Source organism: Taudactylus pleione, unplaced genomic scaffold, assembly GCF_031769625.1.
Source record: "Taudactylus pleione unplaced genomic scaffold, aTauple2 ptg000592l, whole genome shotgun sequence".
NCBI classification, from domain to species: domain Eukaryota; kingdom Metazoa; phylum Chordata; class Amphibia; order Anura; family Myobatrachidae; genus Taudactylus; species Taudactylus pleione.
The window spans coordinates 767,131-794,903 of NW_028284994.1; the positions used below are offsets into that span (position 1 = coordinate 767,131).

Sequence of the window (27,773 nt, forward strand, 5' to 3'; positions counted from 1 at the left end):
TTGGGACTTATAGTTCCACCTGGTTGTCAATTGTGGAGCACTATAAAAATCATTAAACAAAGAAAAAACCATCTAACAATACCGTACAGTATTATATACTGTAGAGAAAGCAATGCACATACTGAACATTGATGCATATAGTAGTCGTACCCTCTATAATGTAGTCACACTAATCTAAATAGACCTTTTACTGTGCTGACACTTGTAGTTCAGTCAGGATTGGCAACTTTCTGGCTGCCCCTTCAGTGAGGGAGCAGCCAGATCGGCATTACAGGGGGGCGTGGCCATTGCGAGGAGGCAGGGCTGGCCAGGTGTTGCATGCTTGAGGGTGGAGCAGGGGTGGGGCCACACAACCACATCATTTGGGCCTGCCCCCGCTACACAATGCCGATATTACAGGCTTTGTGAAGCAGGGGGCGGAGCCAAAATGACGTGATTCAGAGTGAATCGCTTCACGCCCCCCCTGCAGGAGATTATAAGGTGAGTGTGGTGGGGTTAAGAGGGGTGGTTGGCAGCCAGGAGGATTGCCTGCCTTCTCGGAGAGGTCAGGAGTGGCACCCAATTTTCGGGAGGCTCCCGACCAAATCGGGAGTGTAGGCAAGTATGAGTTCAGTGGGTGTTTCAAACAGGGCCCTCAACCCCACCATTCATTAGTAAGTTTGCTGTAGAAGGCGCACAGTCAGTGTGTAATCCAAATAGACCACTTTCTGTCCTGTCCCTTGTAGTTGAGTAATGATTTCATACAGCACCCATAAAGGCATGCTGTCACTGTGTGAGTGCTGCACATCACTGGTGATATTGCTCGTAGGTTACAGAACAATTTGCAAAGCACAAGTAATAGCCCGGACAGTCTTTCATAAAATAGTCCACCGTTCAGAATTACTATAGTACTGTATACTGTATTAAATACACTAGTTACACTATGCAGTACTGTATGTGATTGGCCTGCCTGTCAGGGCTTACTGTTCTATTGTATTCTGTAGTGCCATATCCATCCACTCCTGTATTATACAGCACGTAGTGTTAATCAGTGGAGCACTTGCCAAGCAGTAGTGAAGCTGTGTATTACATGCCGTGGATACTGTCAAATCTCACTGCACCTCACCGCACCTCCCTGCGCTATTTTCATAGTGCAACTTAGATGCCTGTATGGCGCAAATTGAGCAACAACATAAGAGGACACATCTGTAGTTTTCAGAGAAGAGACAGTCACATAAAATAAACGTATATACACCTGTGGTATGTCTGCTACATGTGGATATACCTATTTTATGTACATAATATAAATGTGGGGCCAACTCTACACAAGGGCCTCAGTATTTATACTTACTTTCATTTCATTTGTTATAAATAAGTTTCTTGTTCTATTTTTGATTAAAAATAAATACATATCATGCAAGGCAATAGCCATACTAGTGACAGCCATGTGCACTTTGTAAGGATATACATCCCTATTATAATATACGTTATTTGTAGGAAACTCCATTAGAGTACAGTTCCTAGTGGGTTTAGAGAATGATCCTTGAATATACTGATATTTTAACTTATTTTTAGAAATGCAATTATATTGTTGTATCAATATATTCTCCAATAATGGGTCTTCTGTGTGATAGGATTGATGATAGTTATTTAGAAATTGCTTAAGCCCAGGGATGTCATAGAAAGGAAGTGATAACACAATACTGCAATTAGCTGATGATACAAATTCATTCATTCTAGGCATTACTAAATCTGATGCATCTGACCATGAAGTTGGAAAAATAAATGTCTTATTAATAAGAAGTTGTGTCATTCCTTGGATAAAATATTCAAAGTTCTCTGAACCTGTGCCGCAAATTATTATAATGTCAGTAACAGAATTACGGATAACATTCCTAATGGCTGACAGTTTGGGATCATTGCCAGTAACTGCTTGAACCTTGAATTCTGTACATATTCCATATTCCGCTAACTGTCTGCTCAGCTGCTGGAGCTCCTGCTCTCCACTATCATCAGATGAAGTTATGATCCCGACCCAGTTCCAGCCAAACTGTTTCAAAAATTTTGCAATTACCAAAAATTCCATTTGAATGTTGTGAACTGTTCGAAAAAAATGTGAATAAATTCTTCTGTCACTCAGCACAGGGTCTCTTGCTCCATAACTGATCTAGAATAGACATGAATTATAGTTATAATAATGGACATTAATTATAGTTATAAGACAAATTATTAAATAGACTATTTTCTTTTCTTGTATGTATATGAAAATGTGCAAAATTTCCAATTTCAATTTAAAAAAAATTGTCCCTGTACATTTACTCTGCTATATGTATATTCTATAGATCTTTGTACTATTAAATTTAATTACTAGTTATCAGCAATAATTAGTAAAAATTAACAAATAAAAACATGAAACCTGAGTTTACTTACATGACTGATTACCTAAATGCTCTTCATAACCCAATACGCTTTACACATCAAATTGATAAGCTATATTTGAATTTTTTGGATGTGACTGTTTACCGTGAGAATTGCCATTTGGGATCCAAACTGTTCCATAAAGACACAGATTGAGACACTTTGCTGCACACAAGGAGTTATCACCTAGAAAATGTAAAGGAAAGCTTGCCCATATCACAGTTTATGCGGGTGCTACGAAACAATACCTCATCTGAGACCATGGAGATCCAAACCACTGAAATGAGACAATGTTTTCTCGCATGGAGCTATTTCAGTGCCACTATCAAGAGATGTCTCTTTAAGGCAAGGTCTAGGTACTCAAAGTTATATAAAGAGGCCAAGGGACACATTGGATCAAGTTAGAATGATTGCAACCACTACCTTTGACATTGAATCCCACCATGTGCACAACTCATACAAAAAGTTTTGGCCCATAATCACCATGGACCCAATTTTTAAAGTTAGTGAGAGACCTCCTACTAATGTCGAGGTGCTAATTTGAAACAAATCATAAACAACATTCACATACTTCCTGGTTACCTTCACGTAAGAATGGCTGTTTTAGATGAGCAGATTGCACAACTTGTCACTCATTGTTGGTTGGGACATTTTTCTCATCCACACAGTGGAAGAAAAATCAAATTACATGGTAGTAGTGACCATGTGATATATTTAATAATTTGTCCCTGCGGACACTACTATGTGGGGATGAAAACCCAAAATTTTAGGAAACATATGGCCAATCATCATTCATCGGTCCGGAGTGCATTGCTAACCAACAACTCTGATAAACTGGTTGCTCGACATTTTGCTATGAAGAAAAAGTTTATCTCTAGTCTCAAAAGTATGTCTCTAGATACACATTATGTGGTCTTCATGGCACTTGGGTGTTTGTTTTTAACTATGTTGTCTTTTCACAGTGGGACTAGCAATCAGGTGGCATCCTCGGTTGCTAGGTGATGTTGTCCCATGCTCTGGGGATGCGGCATGGATGGCTAGGGGATGTAATCAGGAGGTGTCTCACTACCCGCACCTTGATGTTTCGGTGCTTGCACTGGTATCTTTTAATGGCTCTATTTAAGTGGGGTAAGTTGAAGAACTTATTACGGAAGGTTTTGGACTATTTATACTGTAATTTATGGTCTTGATAAAAGTGCTCTACTGCACCCAAATTTCAACCTTCATATATTAACTTTTCTATATCAAAATCGAAAGTTTCTCACAAGTCCTGGAGTGCCACCTGTACTTTATGTTCTGACTGATAGGGGATGATGCATTTTGCCTTGCTTTTGGATCCAAGTCAGGTGGAAAAACATGAGCCAGCCTTGGATCCAAAAGCAAGGCAAAACGCATCATCCCCTATCAGTCGGATTCTCACGGGAAAAGGTCCCCATGGTCGGCACAATTTTCACTCCAGAAGTGGAGAGAGAAGCTAGCAGAACTGTAGTCACTCAGGCACTGTCATTCACTCAGTGTGTGTGTCCAGTCAGGGTTTTGGGCTGAAGGCTGCTGCCATGTTGTATATAAAGGGTTGGGTGCTGCAGCTGCTGTGTCACTTGTTCTGCCAATTAACTGTGGCTGCTGCTCTGTTGTTGTCCTGTTCATCAGGCTAGGGCTGCAGTCCATAAAGGGGTGATGTGTTGTCCAGGGAGGTGCTCTGTCAATTAGGGTTGCTCTTCCCCAGTGTAAAAAAAATAAAAGTACTTTTTATCTTTCTTTTTTTTCTTTTTGAGTGTGAGTTAGCATTTTAGCTGCACTATTATTGTTTGGTGACACTGCCGCAGTTTATCGTCCACATATTTTTGACTCTGTAGGTTGCCTGTCTACACTCGGCAAGGGTGCTTTGTTGTCCATAAAGAAGGGGTGCTCTCTGTATTGTTCATCAAAGGTTTGTTGCCTCATTCAGGGGTGCTCTTCACCAGTGAAAAAAGTAAAAAAAGTTAAATTAAATTAATATCAATCCACAAAAAATTGATATTTTTTGTGTGTGTGAGTTAGCAACTTATCTGAGCTATTATTGTTCAGTGACACTGCTGCAGTTTATTGTCCACATATTTGTGACTCTACAGGTGGTCTGCCTACACTTGGCAGGGGTGCTTTGTTGTCCATAAAAAAGGGGTGCTGTCTGTCTTGTTCATCAAGGGGCTGTTGCCTTATTCAGGGGTGCTCTTCCCCAGTATCAAAAAACATATTGTTTGGTTACACTGCCGCTCAGAGCAGAGTGTAAGTTTGTTGATATGGAAAATTATCAAATGAGAGGAGAGCAGGAACCACATACCAGTCTTTCAGCTGCTTCCAGCTGTCATAATGACAAGGCTGTCATCATCATCTACGAAGGTTGATGCCCAAGGCCTTCAGTCAAAATCAAACAAGCAATGTTTTACAGTGTTAAAGAAAAAATATAATAAAAGATAAGTTAACTGCAGAGAAAAAAAATTAAACTCGCTGAGGCACGTGAACCAACTGCCTGCTTATAAAAGTCACAGATCTCTAAGTAGAGTCAAAGTGTGTCCACGGTTGCCATGTTAGCCTATCCTATCTAATACTGTACTTAAAGAGGATCCTCCTTCCACCATTTGTGTGCCTCTGCAAACATGGGGATGAGCAGCACAAGTAAACATGCTGATGTAGAAATCTTCTATGGAATTGCACCAGGAGGATGTGGATGAAATTTATGTAGTTGGTTCTAACAAGAATAAAGAGGATGCTGATGATGAGGATGTTGGTGTTGAGTATGTTGTTTGTGTAAATAAGGCAACAGTGAAAGAAACCAATGTTGCCCATGATAAGGAAAAGTCCATTATCATGTCTGAGCAGAAGACAAAAAAATCCACTTCTTATGTGTGGAATTATTTCTACCCAAAATCTGGAAAACAGTTGTCAAGCCATCTATACCTTTTGTAAATCCAGAATAAGTAAGTGTAGGAACCTTAACCATATAGGAACCCCCTCCCTGATATGTCAGCTGCAGCGCATCCAAAATGTTTTTTTAAAATTCAGAAGCTTTGGCTAAAAAAGTATCAACAAGCAGTCCAGCGTCAGCTAGCTCCCTTCTCTCAGCTGGATCCAAGCACTTGCCATCCTCACCAGGAACACCTTCATCAATAATATTAATCATGAAGCAATTATTTTGATTGGGCTGCCACAAATCAAGCTGCCAATGTGCATTGTACTTTGGTGGCAATGATCTCTACATATAAAAACTGGTTTACAACATAAGATCAGATGTCATCATCATCATCCCCATCAGTGTGTACATCCTCTCCTTCACACAATATTAATTTGTCCCCACTGGAATCCATCATTATAGGCTACTCCTGTATTTTTATCAATTAAATGCTGGTAAAGGAGTCCCTCGTGGAATTTGTAATTATTTTGATGAACAATATCTTTTCCACATTTTGGGGGAAGTAACCTCCTACGACGAACTCTGACAAGGTTCCCAGTTGCACTGAAAACTCTTTTAGAGTACAAACTTGAAGGTGGGCAACTTAAGTAAAGCAAATCCAGTTTGTGTAAGGGACTCCAAATTGCCTCTTTTATCTGCCAGTAGTGAAATGACATGCCAATTTTAATGCTATCCCTAAAATAATCATTAACCATTCTCTGAATGGTGATCTTATAAGAAAAAATCACAGTAGACATGTCACTAATTGTAGGCAGTTCTTTCAGACCCGACCAGATGTCTTAAGGTTTTGCTGACTGATCTGAATCACCAGCAGTGGGTCTCTTAGCAAAATTTTGATTTTTCTGGCAGCCACAGAAATGGAAGGAGGAAATGCTGCCATGTCACATGCCAATTGAGCTGGCAATTTTTTCAACAATAGCTCTTTGCATTTCTTCAGACTTGTGTCTATCGGAAAGAAAGACACAATATATGACTTAAACCTAGGATCAAGTATGGTCACCAAAATATAGTGATCTGATTTAAAGAGATTGATGACCATTGGATCCTGGCAAAGTGAATGAAAGGCTTTATCTTCATTTGCTTCACCAGAATCCAAGGGTCATCAATCTCTAGCAACCGAGGATGCCACCTGGTTGCCAGTCCCGCTGTCAAGAGACAACATAGTTAAAAACAAATGCCCAAGTGCCTTGAAGACCACATAATGCATAACATGTCAAAGACAACAAAAACAGTAACAAAAAGATATATTGCCTAGGCCATAGGGGTTTTATCCCTAAAGCCTAGCAAATCCTGATCCGTGCTGACTATTGGCCACAAGATAACAAGAAGTCCAACAATCTTAGCAGAAATGCTCCATTTCAGCTCTTCCTTCAGTTTCTCCAGCTGCTTTTGCAAAAGTCTGATAAGGGTAATGACCTGACTCAAGTTGGCAGTGTCTAAACTAACTTCACATGTGGCAAGTTCAAAGATTTTGAGAACTTTGCACAACACAGAAATTATTATCCACTGTGCTTGACTAATGTACATTCCTGCTCCTTTACCTATGTCATATGCTGTTGAGTAGCATTGGATGGCCTTTTGCTTCTCCTCCATCCGCTGAAGTATATACAGGTAGAATTCCACCTAGTTACTACCTCTTGCATCAGCTGATGGCAGGGCAAATTCAACAGTACTTGCTGTTGCTGCAATCTTCGACATGCAATAGCTGAATGTCGAAAATGTCCTAATGTTTTTTCGGCCACCAAAAGTTCTTGATCTATTGTGAGCTTAGGCCAAAAATTACTGGAAATGACTGTAAATAAATGTTATTAAAGTTAATACTGTAGGAACAAAAACAGACCCAAACTATGCGATTTCAGCTGTTTTTATATTTTTATTTTTTAAAAATACAGATCCAAAACACACATGGGCAGTGTTGGCAAAACCAAATCGAGATCCAAAACACAAAAGATATGCTGATCCAAAACCAGCACACAGGGGTTGGCGCCCATCTCTAATATATATATATATACAAATCAACCCGACTGGCCCTCATCCCTTATAATGAAGAAGCACTTGCCTTGGTGCCCTCCCTGGGTGTAGATGCTCACTCCATATTTTTAGATTCAAATAATGGAGGCACTAATAGGACTTTCAATCACAGGACTACTGAGTCAACTGGTGACTCAGTAGTCCTGTGATTGAATGTCCTATGAGTGCCGCTATTACTTGTATCAATCCCAACAGCAGTAGCCCAGCAGAGGTGAAGATCCTGACAGCAGCTAAGGTGAGTACGAACTAACCTAAAAACCATAAACCTAACCCTCCCTTAGGGGTACCTAACCCTAACCTCCCCCACAAGGGCCTAACCCTAACCTCCCTCTAACCACCTAAACCTAACCCCCCTTTTCTGCTGCCTAAATCAAAGTCCCCTGAGGGGGTGCCTAACCCTAACTTCCCCCCAGGGGTTCCTAAATCTAACCCCCCCTTCCCCTAGCCTAACCCTAACCCTCCCGGGGGGGGCTGCCTTACCCTAAGTCCCTTTGGGAGCCCCTAACCTAATGCTCCCCCCTGCTGCCATCCACACCCAGCACCCGGCCTACCTTCGATTGGGATGCCAGGAATCAGGCTCCCGGCATAGGTAAAAATACAGGCATCAGTATTTCGACTCCTGTCTTTATACCCTTACTGGGATTAGAAAGTCGGGTTGCCGACGGTAGGGATTTAGACCATCAGCAACCTGACTTCACACCATATATATATATATATATATATATATATACACATACAGTAATATATATATATATATATATATATATATATATATTAGGGATAATCGGGTTCAGATTTTCAAATTCCAAACCCCCCCTGATCCGATCCGGGAACCGAGTCCTGCTCGGGTTTTCACTTCATACAAACAATTATTACAGGGGCTGCCATGTGTGGTGTAGGGGTACACTGCCCTTCATAAAAAATTTTTTTACAGGGACTGTCCTGTATGTTGTAGGGGTATGTTGCCCTTCATACAAATAATTTTTACAGGGGTTGCCCTGTGTGGTGTGGGGGTACGCTGCCCTTCATAAAAAAATATTTTTACATTGGCTGCCCTGTGTTGTGTAGGAGTATATTGTTCTTCATTCAAATAATTTTTACAGGGGTGATTCACTCCATAAAAATAATACACTCCATTAAAATAATGGAGGACATAAATTTGGAGGATAAAATAGAGAAAGGTTAAGAGCCACTTCCTCCTAGTGCTGAAGCTGCTACCACTAGTCATGACATACTTGATGAAATGCCATCAACATCAACTGCCAAGTCCGATGCCCAATGTCATAGTAGAGGACATGTAAATTCCAAAAGCCAAAGTTCAGTAAAATGACCCCAAAAAATGTATTTAAATCGTCTGAGGAGAGATGTAAACTTGCCTTTATGCAATTTAGGACATGGATTGGCAAGGAACGGCTAAGATCCTGGCCTATGTTCATGACTAGTGGTTCAGCTTCACAGGTCAATGGAAGCCCTCCTCCTCCAGCTAGAAAAATGAAAAGATTAAAGCTGGCAAAAGTATAGTAAAGAACTGTGCATTCTAAGAAGATATAACAAATCCCCAAGGAGAGTACAAGTGTGTTGGTGGTTGCGATGCCAACCTTCATAACACTGGACAGGAAGAGGTGGCTCCTTCCACCATCTGCAAGCCCTCTGTAAGTGCTGGAAGCAGCACCCACAGTCCAGTTGCTGATATTCAAATTGAAGATGTCACTGTTGAAGTACAACAGCATGAGGATATTGGTGTAGCTGGCACTGAGGAGGAAGTTGGAGAACCTGCCCTGCCATCACCTGAAGCAAGAGGTTGTAATGCGGTGGAACTCAACCCTCTATATGTTTCAGAGGATGAAGGAGCAGCAAAAGGCCATTCAAGCCTATACAATCATCTATGTCATAGGCAAAGGAGGGGGTATGCACCTGTCTCAAGTACAGTGGAGAATGATTTCCATGTTGTGCAAGGTTCTCCAGCCCTTCGAACTTGCCACATGTGAAGTCAGTTGAGACACTGCCAGCTTGAGTCAAGTCATTACCCTCATCAGGCTTTTGCAGAAGCAGCTGGAGAAAGTGAAGGAGGAGCTAAGATGGAGCGATTTCGCTCAGCATGTGGGACTTATTGATGAAGCCCTTCATTCGCTTTGCCAGGTTTCCAGGGTGGTCAACCTGTTGAAATCAGACCACTACATTTTGGCCACTGTGCTTGATTCTAGATTTAAAGCCTACATGGAGTCTCTCCAGTGGTCACAAGCCTGCAGAGGTGCAAAGACCTGCTGGAAAAACACTGTCAGCTGAAGTGGAATGTGAGATGGCAACAGCTCATTTTTCATTTTCTCCCGCAACTGGGGCAGCAAGGAAACAACTTAGATATCCGAACAAACCCACTGATGGTGATGCAGGGCAGGCAGGACCATGTTTGGGCATCTGGTCCGGACTGAAGGACCTGCCAACAAATTCTGACATGTCTACTGTCACTGCATATGATGCTGTCACCATTGAAAGAATGGTGGATGATTACATTGGTGACCACATCCAAGTAGGCATGTCAGACAGTCCATACCTGTACTGGCAGGAAAAAGAGGCAATTTGGAGGTGCCTGTACAAACTGTCTCTATTTTACCTAAGTTGCCCTCCCTCCAGCATGTACTCTGAAATAGTGATTAGTGCAGCTGGGAACCTTGTCAGCGAAAGGCATAGGAGGTTGCTTCCACAAAATGTGGAGAAGATGATATTAATCAAAATGAATTATCAATTCTTCCGAGAAAACCAGCCTCCAGAAAGTACAGAGGAACCTGTGGTGTTGGATTCCAGTGGGGCTGAATGAATACTCTGTGAGGATGAGGGTGTACAGAACACTGAAGAGGGTGAGGAATTGGTGGATGAGGATGAGGATGAGATCTTGCCTCCATAGAGCCAGTTTGTGCAGGGACAGATTAATTGCAAGCTTGTTATGTGGGGGCCCAAATGAACCAATCATTTCAGCCACAGTCGTGTGGCAGACCCTGGTGCTAAAATGATTAATTTGTTAAATTGTGCATGTCCTATTTATACAACATAAGGGTGGGTGGGAGGGCCCATGGACAATTCCATCTTGCACCTCTTTTTTTTCTTTGCATTATGTACTCTTTGGGGCATAGTTTTTCAAACTGCCATCCTGTCTGCCACTGCAGTGCCACTCTTAGATGGGCCACGTGTTTGTGCTGCCCTCTTGTGTCACTTATCATAGTCATCCAGCTACTTTGGTGCAACCTTTTGGCATTAAAACAATATTGTGAGGTGTGAGGTGTGCAGAGTAGACTGAAAATGAGTGGAAAGAAATGTTATTGAGGGTAATAATAGCGTAGGAATAAACAAAAAAACAAATTCTGTGATTTTGAATGTTTTTATGTTTTTTTCCAAAAAAGATACAGATCCAAAACCAAAACCCAGAAGAGTGGTTTTGGCAAAATCAATCCAGATCCAAAACATGAAGAAAGATCCATATCCAAAACCAAAACAGAAAACACGAAAAGTGGCCGGTGCACACCATTAAGATCGACCAAAGATTTCATTCATAGTCATCAAAAATATAAAATCCAAGAGCGGACACTCATCCAAATACTTGAAATAACTTGATTTCACTTTATTTTTATTCTTCAATTTGCTTCTCCACCCTGTGAACCAGCATACAGTTAAAAACTGACATAAGCAAATCCACAGCATACTTTCATTGAGGACAATGATGCTCTCAATCTGCAAAATGTATTATACAACTGATTGCATGTACATTAACAATAGTCAGGCTGTCATAAATTGAAATTACCCAGGCTGTCCGTTGACCGTGATCCCATCCTGGACCATACAAGACCCACTACATTTTATCAGTATTCAACATGTAATTTCAGCAAAATCATTTACCAGCCAGAGTTACTCTTATGCCTTCCACCATCTCATTAGTGCAGCTGATTCAATCCAGCTGACCGTGGTGGCGTGCATTCCATACCAGTGCACCTGTTCACTATATGTCATGCGTGTCATCAGCCCACCATGCTAATTACATCACTCCACAAGCTGGCTGTTGTTCCAAGCCTCTGCATCAATTACTCTGGCTTGCGTTCTAAGCCAGTGTGCATGCCAACCAATTCCTACCTATCATCACCTGACACTTTGGCATGTGTGGTGCAGCTCAACATACTGTCATGCATGTCACACCACTGTGCCTGCCCACTAATTCTCCAATCCTGGCCAGTTACCTAACCCTGAGTCATTAAAAAGGAACGGCCCTATTGGAAAAAGGTGATGACAGGGATAAGGCACTTTTACAAAAGGAGTCACGATGGATCCATACACTGGACACAATTGCGCTGAAGGGGCCTAATGAGAGCATTAACTTTAAATGCTTCCTATAGAGTTGTTAAAATAAGTTGTTCTGTTGTCAGCACAATTCATTCATTGTTTTGTAGCATTGAGAATATGATAGGTAAATGTTTTTAATGGTCATAACCATTTAGTTATGACATACTGTATGGTTTTTATAATTATTGTTTTGGTAATTGTGTACATTGGGTTTAAACTGGGATTACCAGCCAGAGATTTGTAGTTATGCCAGCACCAAGCTAATCAGAACCAGTCCTGGTTGCCAGAATACAGTGGACAAATGACATAGGGGTCAACCATATTCTGCACAACCAGCACTGGGCTCTGATGTGGTCCTGGTTCTGGAAACTTAGGGGGAAAAATGAGTAGAGTCCATCTGTATTTTCCAGAACCAGCACCAGACTTTTTCTAGCAGGGAGGGCGCAAGAAAAGAGTCCACATACTATGGTGTTTATCACAATCCAGATATAGGAGGTGGGTGTTTTTAGAAGTTTTTTAACTTTTGTACATGTACACTAAATTGGTGCAGTATATTATATTTTTGCTTTGCATGATGCACATACACAATGTATTTCATACTATGCACAAATCTTTTTCATTATTTATATCCTGATGTTGTTTTCAGGTTTCTATGGCACCAGTGCCCTGCCGGGTGGCATCACTTCTGGTTTTGTGGAGCTGCTGTGACCGGAAGTGTGGCTTCTAAACGGAAGTCAGGTGAACATGGTCATACATGAAGGAATGGGGGTAAGTGTGATTACACATTATGTATTTAAGAACTGTTTGTTTGCATACTCTACCTCAGTCTAAATACTGACCGCTGGCTTACTGACTGTCTAATCCCAGCAAAGTACTAATGACAGGTGTCGAAAACCCAATGCCTGTCTGTCACGGCTGCCGACACTTGAGACTCCTGGGAGAAGGGCAGGCCTACTAGGCACAATAAACTGGGGTGGTTTTAGGAATGATCTTTTCATGAAATCTTCATAGCATGAAATAAAAGTAAATAGAATTTATTCACAGGAGAAATATAATAGCAACTTCTCACAAAGTCTCAACAACACTGAGGTTCACATAAGCAATAATGAGTATAGGAGAAAACCCCCCATATAATCTTTAACACAGAAAAGTTAATATGGTAGGGAACCCCAAGTCCAGTATGAGGCGAACACCTCAGGATGGTATAGAGGAGCTTCACTTGGGTGGAACCCTGTAGTGAAGGAGATCCAGAGCAGACTGAGCCCTGTGATGTGGTGAAAAATGGAGCAGGCTTAAGCTCTGTGATGCTGTGAGGTTGAAGCAGGGTTGAGCACTGTGATGCAGTGAAGTCGGAGCAGGGTTGAGCCCTGTGATGCGGTGAGGTCGGAGCAGGGTTGAGCCCTGTGATGTGATGAGATCAGAGCAGGGTTGAGCCCTGTGATGAGGTGAGATCGGAGCTGGGTTGAGCTCAGTGATGCAATGAGGTTTAAGCACGGTTGAGCCCTGTGAAGCGGGGTAGTTCTGGAACAGGGTTGAGCCCTGTGGTGTAACTAGAATCCGGAGCAGGGTTGAGCCCCACAATGCAATGAAGGATGAAGCATGGTTGAGCCCTGTGAAGCAGTGTGGTTCCCGAAAAGGGTTGAGCCCTGTGGTGTGACTAGAATCTGGAACGGGGTTGAGCCCTGTGATGCGGTGATGATAATTGTAACGGTGCAGTTGACAACTGTAATGAAGATGGGTTTGATGTCCACAGGATTGAGAGGTAACAGGCAAAGTAAATAGTGCAGCATAAGGTGAAACCATGGCAGTGGAGCAAAAAGCAATACTTAGGCAATGCTGAGCTCTGTAGTGTGGCTGGTAACTGGCATCAGAAGTTTAGTTGGAACATGAGCGGAGATATGCAAAGTTCACAGCAACCCACAGGCACAGCAGGATCTGGCAGGAGTCCAAGAAAGACCAGAAAGTAATGTTGCACAGAAACTGAGACACAGTTAGCAACAGGCTTGATACTAGAGGTCTGTGACCCATAGGAAGTTCAGAACATGTGACCCAAATGGAATCAGGTTTGAAATAATGAGCAATCTGGGAATCCCACAACCTGACAACACCTTGGAAACAGATGATCACTTTAACTCTCTATTCCCTGTATGTGAAGAACTCCAGCAAGCAGGATAGCTCCTCCAACGACCACAAAGGAACTTTGGAAAACATAATCTCTCTTTATGTACTGAAATAGTCGCAGTCCTGACACTGTCATTAGACCTATGCCAGGAGACTGATGCCCAGCATACTGATCGAAGGTAAGCCGCACTCCAGGCGTGGACAGTCATGTGGGGGAGGGTTAGGTATTAGGGCTTCCTGGGGGGATTTAGAGTTAGGCACCCCCCAGGAGGGTGAGGGTTAGGCAAGGGGATGGGGTTTAGGTTTAGGCACCTCCCGGGGGAGGTTAGGGTTAGGCACCCCCTGGAGACTAGGTTTTGGCTGCGGGGAAAGGGGGGTTAGGTTTAGGCACTTAGAGGGGGGTTAGGTTTAGGCACTTGGGGGGAGGTTAGGGTTAGGCACCCCTAAGGGAGGGTGAGGGAGTGTAGAGTTAGTAAATACTTACCTTATTAGCGATCAGGATCTTCACCTCTGCCGGGATTCTGCTGTTGGGATTGAACCATCGGCCATGCGGCCGGCCATATTACCTACTACACCCGTTTCAAGAAAGGTGATTATATCTAAAGCATTGATGTAATTCAGCATATCATTTGTTAGATAATTTGTATCTATTCAATATAACTTTTATAACAATTATTTCAATATCGATTCCAATCATGTGGGTTACAGATGGTATATATCTCTCCTGGTTAAATTGAGTCTCTTTTCATAGATTGATGTGCAAAAACAATTTAGTTCCTTAAAGCAGTCCGTTTTCACTTGAATCCCAGTGAATTAAATTAATATTGGATTATTTTGAAAAATGCACTTAATAATTACCCATTCAGGAACAATGTCCTTGGCTCTCACTGGGTAGGTATGCTTTTAATTAACAGGTAGGTGAATAGTGTATCTTAGTCCAGCTAGATGCTATATAAGTGTGTGGCAGACATGTATAGTCCAGTCACTGCAGGGCACAATCTCTCCCACTGTCTTAGCCAGCAACTGTCATGTGGATTGTGCCAGCTTGCCACACTGTGCTAATACACTTATGGTGCATACACACTGGGTGATAAAGTGGATGACTGAATGCTAACAATATTGTTATCATTCAGTCGTCCACTTTATCATCCATATTTAACCCCAAAACGATGAACAATAACGACGACGTGCGTTCCCGCCTGTCGTTCGTCATCATCATTCATCGGGCTGATATGCAGGCCAACCTGACGATCTCATCAGGTTGCTGCATGTTGGGGAATGGGGGAGAGAGCTCGGCACTGAACGATATCATTAATGATATCGTTCAGCGGCTGTGGTCAATGTCATGAACGACATTGAGCACAGCCTACCAGGGACACACTACACGATATCGCTCAGAGAGCATATCGTGTAGTGTGTACACGCCATTACACTGCAAGCACCGACACAGTCCTGGCCAGCAGATCCATTCACTTCCTCAGACACCGTTATTCTAAATATAATTTGCGTAGATAGGGCTCCTTTCCTCTATTTTAAGGCTCCTTGTTATGGTCTACTCGTAATTAATTAATTAATCATGCTGCATCTGTAGACCTTGCTCTGTCTGAACAGCCAACATAACGATAGTAAATATACTTTATAAAATGTATGTATAATTACAATTGCAAGATAAAAAATAATGATAATATGATTATAACAGTATAATTTAAACCTTTCTTTAAGATACATTCAATCCAATATATATGCAGGCTTCATGTGTTAAGCTAGGCAATAGATTTTCTATAATCCATTGTCAATAGCACACTCAGTGTGAACTAACTTAGGCCCTCATTCAGAGCCACTCGCTAGCGGCAGTACGCTCTTTCCGAGCGATGTTCGCACATCTGCGCATGCGTACGGATCGTTATATGCATGCGCGAACCAGTCAGTGCGGCCGAAATTCATGTGCTCGCATTATAGCGAATGTCTGCTATTTTGAGTGACAGAATGAGGCGTATGTGGGTGGTAACAGGGGAAGGTGCTTGAAAATGGGGAGTGGAGATCCGAACGCAGGCGTGCTTAAAGGTCAAAACGGGCGTTTTATGGGTGTGCATAATTAATACAGCAGCGTCATTGACCACGTCACTGGGTTATTTTATAGCCTGAACTGCTCGCAAGATTGTGGTAGCAAAAACCAACCACAAGAATAGCGAGCAGTTCATACGCTGGTCGATGTACTCGATTAATCTAATAAATAGCGGACATAACGTATGGTGCGTGCGGCCAGGGGGCGTTTTTAACAAATAAACGAGCGTATGTTTTGCTCGCTCATTCAGACTTAGAGGTGTGAACAGACTGCAATTTGCGAACTGATCATTTGAATAGCCACCCCTTGTTTTTGAACGAACGACCGCAAATAGCGAACGGCTCTGAATCAGGCCCTTATTCCTCAATCCTTCCAATATTGTATTATTTAGAATTTAAAATGACCTATCAAGGGATCTGCTCCAATATTATCATTACCTTATAGTGGATAGGTAATGCAAAACTACAATAATAATTCTGCATTAGCTTAACCCTCAAATCGCTGACTGTTCATTATTGATCAACCATGAGATTGTGTATGAACACTCTAATTCACAACAAACTAAGGCCCTCATTCAGAGCCGTACGCTCTGAGCAGAGCGCATGCTCTGAATGAGGGCCGCCCTCCATGAATTTGGAGCGTCCTCCTGGACGCTCGTATAGCTGTGGGTCACCACCCACAGGCTATACGAGTGTGCAGTTTGATGGCCGCAATGGTCTTGACCATCGCGACCATCGAAACTGCGAGCCGGAGCCTGCGGTTGAGGTTTTCAACCGCAAGCTCCGGAGTGATTATGGCTCTATCAGAGCCAAAATCACTCCCACTGACATCACTAGTGATGTCAGTGGGCCGGCTTCTGACGGGAGGCATTCCCGTGGGAATGCCCCCGTCAGGGAGGCACGCCCCCGGAACGCCCACCAAAGGGGGCATGCTGTCAATCAACATCGACAGCACGCCCCCTTTGATCAGACACAACGAGCGAAGGACTTTCCTTCGCTCGTTGCATCTGGCGCATGCGCACGACGGAGCTCCCTCCGTCGTGCGCATGCTCAGTGCAGAACATCGACCCACTTGCGAGCGGACAGCCGCTCGCGAGTGGGTCTGAATCAGGCCCTAAATACTAGGTACAGGGAAAGGGAAGGGATGAGGGAAGGAGAAAATAAATTAAAATTCATGAAAAATTCTAATCAGAATGCTATTCATATTTTTGTTAATATGAGGAATGTCTTTTAAATAACGAGACTAATTAAATAACTCATCTTTATTTATTTGTATTACAAATGTAATGTTTGTCCCCTTCAGTATACTCCCCATTTGCACTAATACAGCACTGTAGTCTTGTTTTGCACTGGTGGAAGACATGGAGAAAATCCATTTCTGTTACTTGTTTCAGCATATCTGTCATTTTCTTCTTTACAGCATCAACTGACTCTAAATGTGGCCCTTTAAGCACTGATTTATCTTTTGGGAAAAGATAAAGGTCACAAGGTGCTAAATCGGGTGAGTATGGAGGATGTATAAGTGTAGTAATGTGATTGTCGGTCACAGAATGTGCTGTGTGAGTGGGCGCATTGTCCTGGTGAAGGATGAAACTATTTTTCCACAGTTGCAGCCATTTCTTTCAGACTCTTTCTCTCAGCTGTTTCAAAACTATCTTATAATAGTGCTGGTTACTGTTGTGCCTTCTGGAACCCATTCTTGCAAAATTACACCCACAATAAGCATTTTTGTGAATTTTGACTTGCTTTGATGAGCTTTTGTCATTCTTGGTGATGATGGTGTTTTCCAGTGCATTGACTGTCTTTTGGTTTTAGGATCATATTGGAATATCCAGGTCTCAAGTGATTTCTTTATGAAGCAGGTTTGGTTATGCATCAAGTTGCTGCAGAATGTCAACACAACGTTCCTTACTAAAAATTTCAAATTGACACATTTTTCAACTTGTAGACTTTGCATTTTTTCAGCGCAACCAAATTAAATGGCGACTCACAATCAACTGAATGTCAGAGAGTGTTGCTGCTTGTCATGCAGGTTCAGACAAGTTCAAGGTTACTACGTATGCAGTTAGAACTGGTTCTGACTGCTTTGTATACTAGGTGGAATCACAGTCACGTTATTATGTAGACATACCTCGTATACTTCTCTGCATTGAGAAACTAAAATATTAAAGCAGGATTTTAAGGGGTAAATTTACTAAAGTGAGAGTTTTTAGAAGTGAGTTTTAAAAGTGATGTTGCCCATAGAAACCAATCAGATTCTAGCTATTATCTTCTAGAAGGTGCAAGTTAAATATTAAGTATAATCTGATTGGTTGCTACTGGCAACATAACTTTTAAAATTCATTACTAAATCTTTCACTTTAGTAAATTTACCCTTAATATTGGCTAAATTCCTATAAGATCTAAATCTCTCCCTTAGGCATTGGTAGTTAAATCTAAAATGAAATAATAAAAATAAAAAATAATAATAACAATAGTAATAATAAATATAAATCAAAACTAAGAATCTACAACATATTACTTTGGTGAACCTATGGATAATTATTAGAATGGGGATAGGGGGGAAGAAACCCTATGTGATGTTCTCAAACTTTCAAACCTTATAGTATGGCAAAGGATGTAACTCATGCCAGATAGGTCTGACCGTTAAAACCATGCCTGGTTTTTAATATTGCTAGTACATAGTAAAATAAATCTTAACTGACATTCTAGAATATAATGTGCTCAATCTAAACAAACATAATTTATTGCCTCATTTAGCCCCTTTGGGCTTAGGGTATCTAGTTTAAATATTCAGTCTGCTTCACCTTGGCACAACTGTCTAAATCTATTGCCTCCCCTTTCAGTACTAATAAATTATTATACTCCCATAACTTGAAGACCTCTAGGGTCACTTTTATGATGATAGAAGAAATGACAGGGGACACTGGACCTCATTCAGAGTCGGTCGTTGCGGCCGCACGGTTGTAAGGGAAAAGGGGCCGGATATGCAAATGATGCACTCGCAAGTTGTGTCCTTTAGATCGGATCATTAGCTGGCCGACCAAGGGGAGGATGCGGCCGTAAGACAAAAAAATATGCATTACACGTCATCTCCGGCCATATAAGGATTATTCGAGACCATCGGTAACCATCGGATCTGGTCGTAGAGCTTAAGGTTGACCTTACCCTCTCTTAAGCACTACGATCAGGTCAGTGTACAAACCACCCTTGTCACGTGTGCCATGACACTACTTTGTTAATTATGCACTCCCATAAAACGCCATTCGCATAATTAGACACGCCTGCGTTCGGATCTCCACTCCCCCGTTTTCAAGCACCTTCCCCTGTTACCACCCACAAATGCCTCATTCTGTCACTCAAACTACCGACCTGGCTGTGTTCAAGGAGAGAGAAATTTCTGATCATAGCAGCTAGTTTGCGCACGCGCATTGCGAACTTTACGCATGTGCAGTTTAGCGAACATCAGTGGCGTACGACCATGCGGCCGCAATGACTGACTCTGAATGAGGTCCACTGTGTGTAAGGGTCTTATTTATATTATGATGCCAATGTTCTCTAAACCTACTTTTTATTGATCGCATTGTATCTGTATCAGCGTATGCTTGTTTATGTGTCACTGTGAGTGTGTATCTGTGTCAGTGTGTGTATATGTGTCAGCATGTGTGTAAATGTGTCAGCATGTGTGTATCTGTGACAGCATGTGTGTATCTGTGTCACCATGTGTGTATCTGTGACAGCATGTGTGTATCTGTGTCAGCATGTGTGTATCTGTGACAGCATGTTGGTATCTGTTTCAGTGTGGGTGTACCTGTTTCAGCATGTGTGTACATGTTCTGTGTCAGCGTGTGGGTGTATCTATGTCAGCGTATGTGTTTCTGTGTCTGTGAGTGGGTGTATCTGTGTTAGCATGTGTGTATGTATCTGTGTCAGTGTGTGTGTATATGTGTCACCATGTATGTATCTGTGTCAGCATGTGTATGTGTTGTGTATCTGTGTCAGTGTGTATCTTTGTCAGTGTGTGTCTGTGTCAGCATGTGTCTGTATGCGTCTGTGTCATAGTGTGTGTATCTGTGTCAGTGTGGTTCTGTATGCGTCTGTGTCATAGTGTGCATATCTGTGACAGTGTAGCTCTGTGTGCATCTGTGTCAGCATGTGTATCTGTGTCAGTTTGTGTGTCTGTATGCATATGTCAGTGTGCATCTGTGTCTGTGTAGTTCTGTGTGCGTCTGTGTCAGCATGTGTATCTGTGTCAGTTTGTTCTGTCTGTATGCATATGTCAGTGTGCATCTGTGTCAGTGTAGCTCTGTGTGCATCTGTGTCAGCATGTGTATCTATGTCAGTGTGTATGTCTGTATGCATCTGTGTCAGCATGTGTATCTCTTTCAGTGTGTGTAAGTGTTTGTGTGCATGTCTGTGTACACCAAATACACATGGTAGTGTATATATCCCCTTCAGTATTTGTACCTGGGAGTGACGTGCAGTGATGGCGGAAGTGTGGTTCCATGCCCATACAGTCCACAAAAAGAAGAAATTTGTTTGCTTGCCACAGATTTTATTCCCCATCTATGTCCACATTAGGGAATGACATTGGACAGTAATTGATGATGTTGGGGTACAAATACCAAGAGACAATGTGGGGGGGAGATGATGGTGTGACTGAGAGACAATGCAGGAGGAGAAAATGATGTTGTGCTGAGAGATGACTCAGGAGGAGGTGGTGTGGCTGAGAGATGACTCAGGGGGAGGTGGTGTGGCTGAGAAACACAGGACCCAGGAGTTACACAAGGGGCGCAAATCTGGGTAAATGCTGTTGTATGATGACCTTATTAATATTCGTACACAAACAGGCATCTTCTGGACAATGTGACTTACATGAATAGTGAATGCAAACTGAAGACACTGTCTTCCCAGGGAGGATACATTTCTTCAGAGGTTCCACATTGTGAGAAATAACCATATAAGTAAGGTGCATATGGAAATTAATGTTCCCAGAGTGACGAGAAATGGGTGGCGTGTCATATTTGCATGCCGCATTTTAAGTAGTCATGCCCCTTCTGTTATTTGACCACACCCATTTCTTGCAACACACCAATGACACGTAAATATTGTCTTTGTCTATTCATGGGGGGCACCATTCTCCTTCTTGGCCTGGGCTCCAAAGACCCTAGTTACGCCACTGGTATAGTCACTTTTATTTTCTAATACTTAGCAGAGATTTTCATTAGCATAAGTGGACAGTTTGTACAGTAGCATAAAATCAACAATGTATGTTTCAGGTAGTTTGAGTATTATTGTCTAAGGGGGTCATTCAGACCCGCTTGTGAGCGGCAGTATGCTCGCAAGCGGGTCGATGTTCCCCCACTGCACATGCGCACGATGGAGGGAGCTCCGTCTTGCGCATGCGCGAGACCCGGCGAGCGAAGGGCTCTCCATCGCTCTGGGTCTAGCACCAAAGGGGGCGTGCTTGTCAATGTTGATTGACAGCACGCCCCCTTTGGTGGGCGTGATGGGGGCGTGCCTGCCAGACGGAGGTGTTCCCATGGGAATGCCTACCATCTCAAGCCAGCCCCACTAACATCACTAGTGATGTCAGTGGGAGTGATTTTGGCTCTGATAGAGCCAAAATCACTCCAGGGCTTGCGGCCGCTAGACCCTACCACAGGGTCTCCATCGCAAGCCCGATGGTCATGATGGTCAAGACCATCGCGACCATAATCATGGACGCTCGCTATAGCTGTGGGTGGTAACCCACAGCTATGCGAGCGTCCATGAGGACTCTCCAAAAAAAGGTAGGAGGGCCCTGATTCAGAGTGAGTGCTCTGCTCAGAGCGTTCAGCTCTGAATCAGGCCCTAAGTAAGCTAAATGTAAACTTCTAACTGCTTAATTAGTTATTAGGTGGGTGTCCAATTGGTCCTAAAGCAAGTCCCAACACATTTTCCTTAAAATAACAATTTATTGAGCGCTGTGTGAAAAAAGAAAAATAACACACCCTATTGCATAGGAAAAAAGCTGAGTGTCAGAGTTCAGCCGGGGATTGGCCGTCCCTTACCGTCCTGCCAGCTTCCTCTGAATTCCTGGGCAGTCGGGCAGCTGGTGCGGTGACGTGGGAGGTGCTGAGCATTCTCCCTGATGCTGGTGTCTCGGGTGGCCTGGTGCGAGGGGATCGGAGTTCCTGTCATGGGCGCCGCCATGACACTTCCTTCTCTGACTATCCTTCCTTCCCTGACAGTCTGGCCGGTCAGCTGTTGCTGTGGACCAAACAGTGGGCTTCCAGGGGTATATGGGTCTGATTCAGAGCCAGACGCAATTAGCGCTCGCTCGTCCAGAAAATAGGGGTGGCTATTCAAATCAACCGTTCGCTCTTTGCGGTCTGTACACGCCTCTAGGTCTGAACGAGCGAACAAAACTTGCGGTCTTTTTTTGAAAAAATACGCCCCCTGGCCGCTCGCATCCTATGTCATGTCCGCTATTTATTAGATTAATCGAGTGCATCGACCAGGGTATGAACTGCTCGCTATTCTTGGGGTTGGTTTTTGCTACCACAATTTTGTGAGCAGTTCTGGCTATAAAATAACCCAGTGAGTTGGTCAATTACGCTGCTGTTTTAATTATGCACACCCATAAAATGCCCGTTTTGACCTTTAAGCACGCCTGCATTCAGATCTCCACTCACCGTTTTCAAGCACCTTCCCCCGTTACCACCCACATACGCCTACTCCTGTCACTCAAATTATCAGGCATTCGCTATTTTGCGAGAACATGAATTTCGACCGCACTGACTGGTTCGCGCATGTGTATAACGATCCGTACGCATGCATAGTTGGGCAAACATCGCTCGGAGCGAACGAGCGGCTGCTTACGAGCGGCTCTGAATCAGGCCCTATATCCGGCTCCTGTGTATCAGGTAGTTGCCTGAACAACCATTGTCGCTGCTAGTGTTACTATTGGTCTCTCATTCCAGGTTCCCTTGCTTCCAGGGATCTATCCCTGTGTGCAGCTATATCGTCCATCTCACTAGTGCTTTACCATCTCAGCCTGTGAGCAGCTATATAATTCATCTCATCAGAGCTTTACCATCTCAGCCTGTGTAAAGCTATATCATTCATCTCACCAGTGCTTTACCACCTCAGCCTGTGTGCAGCTATATCATTCATCTCATCAGTGCGTTACCACTTTGCTTGTGTGCAGTATACCTCCATTCCACCAGTGCGTTACCATCGCCGCCTGTGTGAAGTATACTATCCATTTCACCAGTGCTTTACCATCACAGCCTGAGCGTAGTTATACGTACCCAGCTCTCCAGCATCATAATCTCTGGCTGGCTCCAGTACCACTACCCATCTCATTACTGGACTCTGTGGTCCCTACCTATGTGTTACAGTATTGCACCGTGGTGCACTCTTTCTAACCGGCAACCCGGTAGAGTGTGTCCGCAGTACACACTTCCTTGTACCTCAAGTACAGTGTCTACGTGCCCCTTACTGGCACAGACCCTTTGGGCCACGAGTGTTCATCTCTCCTTTTTCCCCGCAGGCTTTTGTCACCTAGTCAAAGGACCACGACCTGCTTACGAGGTGCAGCTCAAGCCCATATCCCGATTGGTGGGGTCACTGGTGAACACCATCTCGTGGGTTAGATTCTGCACCTTTGACTAGGTCTCGCCAATGACCAAGACCCGTGGATGCGGAGGTCGTACATTCAGGCCCCTCGCCTCCATTTCCTCCCGCAGCCTCAGGCCTCAGCTTCCAGAAAACCGCCTCCCAGCGTGACACTGAGCCACAGTGTTTTTCAAAATTAAACTTGCCATTGGATATGCCCCGTACAGCTGACTATGAGTCAGAATCAGAAAAGAAAATTAATTTCAGGAACTAAAATTAAATGTTTACAAACTGAGAAAAAAAACATGGTGACATGATAATCTAAAACTACCTCCATGTTTTTTGTTTATATTATTAGGATACCTGGCCCACTCTGTGACTAATACAGACATACACTATTTGGACAATTGTATGTGGCCACACCTGTTGTTTATTGATTTCAGGTGTTTTATTCAGACTTGTTGCCATATGTGTATATAAAGCAAGCACCTAGCCAATCAGTCTCCATTTGCAAACATTTGTGATACAAAATGGGTAATTCTAAAGAGCTCAGTGACTTCACGCATGGTACAGTGATAGGATGCCACCTTTGCAATAAGATGATTTGTGAAACTTCATCATTGCTGGATATTCCATGGTCACCTATAAGTGATATTATTAGAAAGTGGAAGCTAAAGGAACAACAGCCACTCAGCCACAAAGTGGAAGACCACATAAAATCACAGAGTGGGGTCAATGACTGCTAAGGCACATGGTGCATAAAAGTCGCCAATGCTCTGCTGATCCCATAGATGAAGAGTTCCAAACTTCCACTGGCATTAATGTAAGCACAAAAAGGCCTCACATGACCAAGTCCAATGCCAAGCGCCGATGGAGTGGTGCAAAGAACACAGACACTGGACTGTGGAAACTTGGAAACGTGTTCTGTAGAGTGATGAATTATGCTTCTCTGTTTGGCAGTCAGATGGGCACGTCTTGGTTTGGTGGATGCCCGGAGAACATTACTTGTTGCATGTATTGTGCCAACTATGAAGTTTGGTGGAGGAGGGTTAATGGTATGGGGCTGTTTTTCAGGGTTTGGACTAAGCCCCTTATCTCCAGTGAAGGGCAATCTTAATGCTCAAGACATTTTGGACAATGTTTTGCCTCCAACTTTGTGGCAGCAGTTTGGGGAAGGTCCTTTTCTATTCCAAAATGACTCTGCCCCAGTGCACAAAACAAGAACTACAAATACATGCTTTGATGAGTTTGGTGTGGAAGAACTGGACTGGCCCACACAGAGTGCTGACCTGAACCACATCAAGCACCTTTGGTATGAACTGGTATGGAGATTGTGAGCCAGACCTTCTCGTCTAATATCAGTGCCTGACCTCATAAATGCTCTACAGAATGAATGGGCACAAATTTCCAAAGAAACACTCCAAAATCTTGTGGCAAGCCTTCCAAGAAGAGTGTAAGCTGTTATAGCTGCAAAAGGAAGACCAACTTCATATTAATGTATTTTTATTTGAATACAATGTCATTACAGTCACTCTTGGTGTAATGGTCAGGTGTCCTGTACAGTATATGTTGGAATTAAAACATACACTACACTTTGTATGATGCATATTAAAGCTGGTTAAATGCTATTTATGCCCTCTTCATGGACTGGCCACACTCACTCTAAAATCAAGCATTTGGAAACCCCTCTCTAGAAATTCTGCATTTGCCCCTGAATATTTATCTTGGCTGAAACTAACAAAGATTGAAGTCACTTACCTGTGTATACCCATATATATCCAACAATTGTGCCATAGGAATGGTGGTGAAAGAATTGAGATCTCCAATAAAACCAACCACTTTACCATCTTCCCTAAATGAATAATTTGGAATTAATTTATTGTGTCCAGATAATATATCTAAGACATGAGCTACAGCTTTCATCTGATATCCACAAGAATCATACAAATCATAACCCAGAGTAATATTGGGAAGAATATCTGGATTCCTGTTAATCTCATTAATTACAAAAATAAAAGCCCGGTAGTGCTTGTACTGTTTGTGGTTAACACTGTTTAAACAAAAAAAACAAAAATAATTTTATGTAAATGTTTAGCGATATTTGTTAAATTGTTTATTTTCAGAAGGTTCAATTAAAAAATAACAAATAATGTATTATTACTAAAATTAAAAGTATAGGACAAGCTGTAACATTATTACTGTAGATTGCAAAAATGTGGTCTTCAGAAAGACATTTAATATTGAAATGATTCTCTAAAAATAAACATGATAAAAACATGTATGAATAAATCAAAAAAACATTTGAAGTATTAGGGCTTAAACTACCCAATAGAAAATACAAAAGTGAAAGACATCTAAAAATTGGAGGGAGGACTAGAAAAAACAACTGCAGCGCAAAATCTGAAATGGAGTAACTGAGAATGTTTGAGTTATAAACAAAAAAGTACAAAGTGGATAATGATACACATATGATCCTAATGTAAACAAAAATATACATTAAAAGCACAGTAATTTATAACAGAATATTTAATATGTCTTATGACACTTAGGTGACCAACGTTTCATTTAGTCTCAATGGATTGCATATTTTTTTATTACAATAGACGCTCAATAATAAAGTATGGCTCCAGAGAACTAGTTGTGGTGATTCAGAGGCAGATTGGACAATCAGGACAGTTGGAAAGTTCCCACTGAGCTGGTCCCATCCTCCCCTCTGATGGGTCATCTTACACTAACTGCCAGCTCACATTGCCTATTGGCTTGGGTCGACAGCCATGCTTAAAGGATTTGTGTTCCGCTGTGGGAATCAAACAGGAAGCTGTCACCCTTTCTGCCCACTTCGGAAGACCATTGACTTGCCAATGACTCAATGCACTTACAGGCAAGCGGTGTCAGCTGCAGTGCCTGGAGCTGGAGACTCAGCAACTCAGCCTAGGAGAGATAAGAGGCAGCAGCACCGATGCAGTAAAAGTAGCTCACACTTGCCATGGGAGTAGAGGTCAAGATCATAACCCCCGGGCCACTTACATCTCTGCTAAACATCACTCTCCCCTTACTGCCTCTCCTAGGAGCCAGGGTGTCCCTAACAATAGCCCCCAGCAGGGAGACAGGGCCCCTTACCCCAAAATAATTATCTTCCTTTTATATATAGCTGGGTGCCTACCACCTCACAGTAATTGTATGTTTATATATATATATATATATATATGTATATATATATATATATATATATATATATATATACATACACAGTGTATGTATATATATATATATATATTAGGGGTGTGCACCGGCCACTTTTCGTGTTTTGTGTTTTGGTTTTGGATCTGGATCTTTCTTCGTGTTTTGGATCTGGATTGGTTTTGCCAAAACCACCCTTCCGTGTTTTTGGTTCTGGGTTTTGTGTTTTGGATCTGTATTTTTTTGAAAAAAAGCATAAAAACAGCTAAAATCACAGAATTTGTAGGTTTTTCTGCTCCTATGCTATTATTAACCTCAATAACCTTAATTTCCACTCATTTCCAGTCTATTCTGAATACCTCACACCTCACAATAGTGTTTTTATGTCCAAAAGGTTGCACCGAGGTAGCTGGATGACTATGCTAAGCGACACGAGTGGGCGGCACAAACACGTGACCCATCTAGGCGTGAAACTGCAGTGGCAGACAGGATGGCATTGAAAAACTAGGCCCCAAACTGTACATAATGCAAAGAAAAAAAAGAGGTGCAAGATGGAATTGTCCTTGGGCCCTCCCACCCACCCTTATGTTGTATAAACAGGACATGCACACTTTAACAAACCAATCATTTCAGCGCCAGGGTCTGCCACACAACTGTGGCTGAAATGATTGGTTCATTTGGGCCCCCACAAAACAAGCTGGCAATTAATCTGTCCCTGCACAAACTGGCTCTACGGAGGCAAGATGTCATCCTCATCCTCCTCATCCACCGATTCCTCACCCTCTTCAGTGTGTACATCCTCATCCTCACAGAGTATTAATTCGTCCCTGCTGGAACCACAGGTCCCCCTGTACGTTCTGGAGGCTGGTCTCCCTGGAAGAGTTGATAATTCATTTTATGAACATCATCTTCTCCACATTTTGTGGAAGCAACCTCCTACGCCTTTCGCTGACAAGGTTCCCGGCTGCACTAAACACTCTTTCGGAGTACACACTGGATGGGGGGCAACTCAGGTAAAATAGAGCCAGTTTGTACAGGGACCTCCAAATTGCTTCTTTTTCCTGCCAGTACAGGTACGGACTGTCTGACATGCCTACTTGGA

General features: G+C 42.7%; 1 protein-coding gene across 1 annotated transcript in view; it reads right to left on the minus strand.

Annotated features, from left to right (window-relative positions):
* The window catches only part of LOC148481193 (vomeronasal type-2 receptor 26-like), a 132,143-nt gene that overhangs the window by 53,700 nt on the left and 50,670 nt on the right, over positions 1-27,773 (minus strand). Inside the window, exons 5-6 of the mRNA XM_088453812.1 lie at positions 25,250-25,541; positions 1,864-2,146 (exon numbers count right to left, since the gene is read on the minus strand). Coding sequence (XP_088309938.1) covers positions 1,864-2,146; positions 25,250-25,541 — 575 coding nt within the window. The remainder of the gene's footprint in view (positions 1-1,863; positions 2,147-25,249; positions 25,542-27,773) is intronic.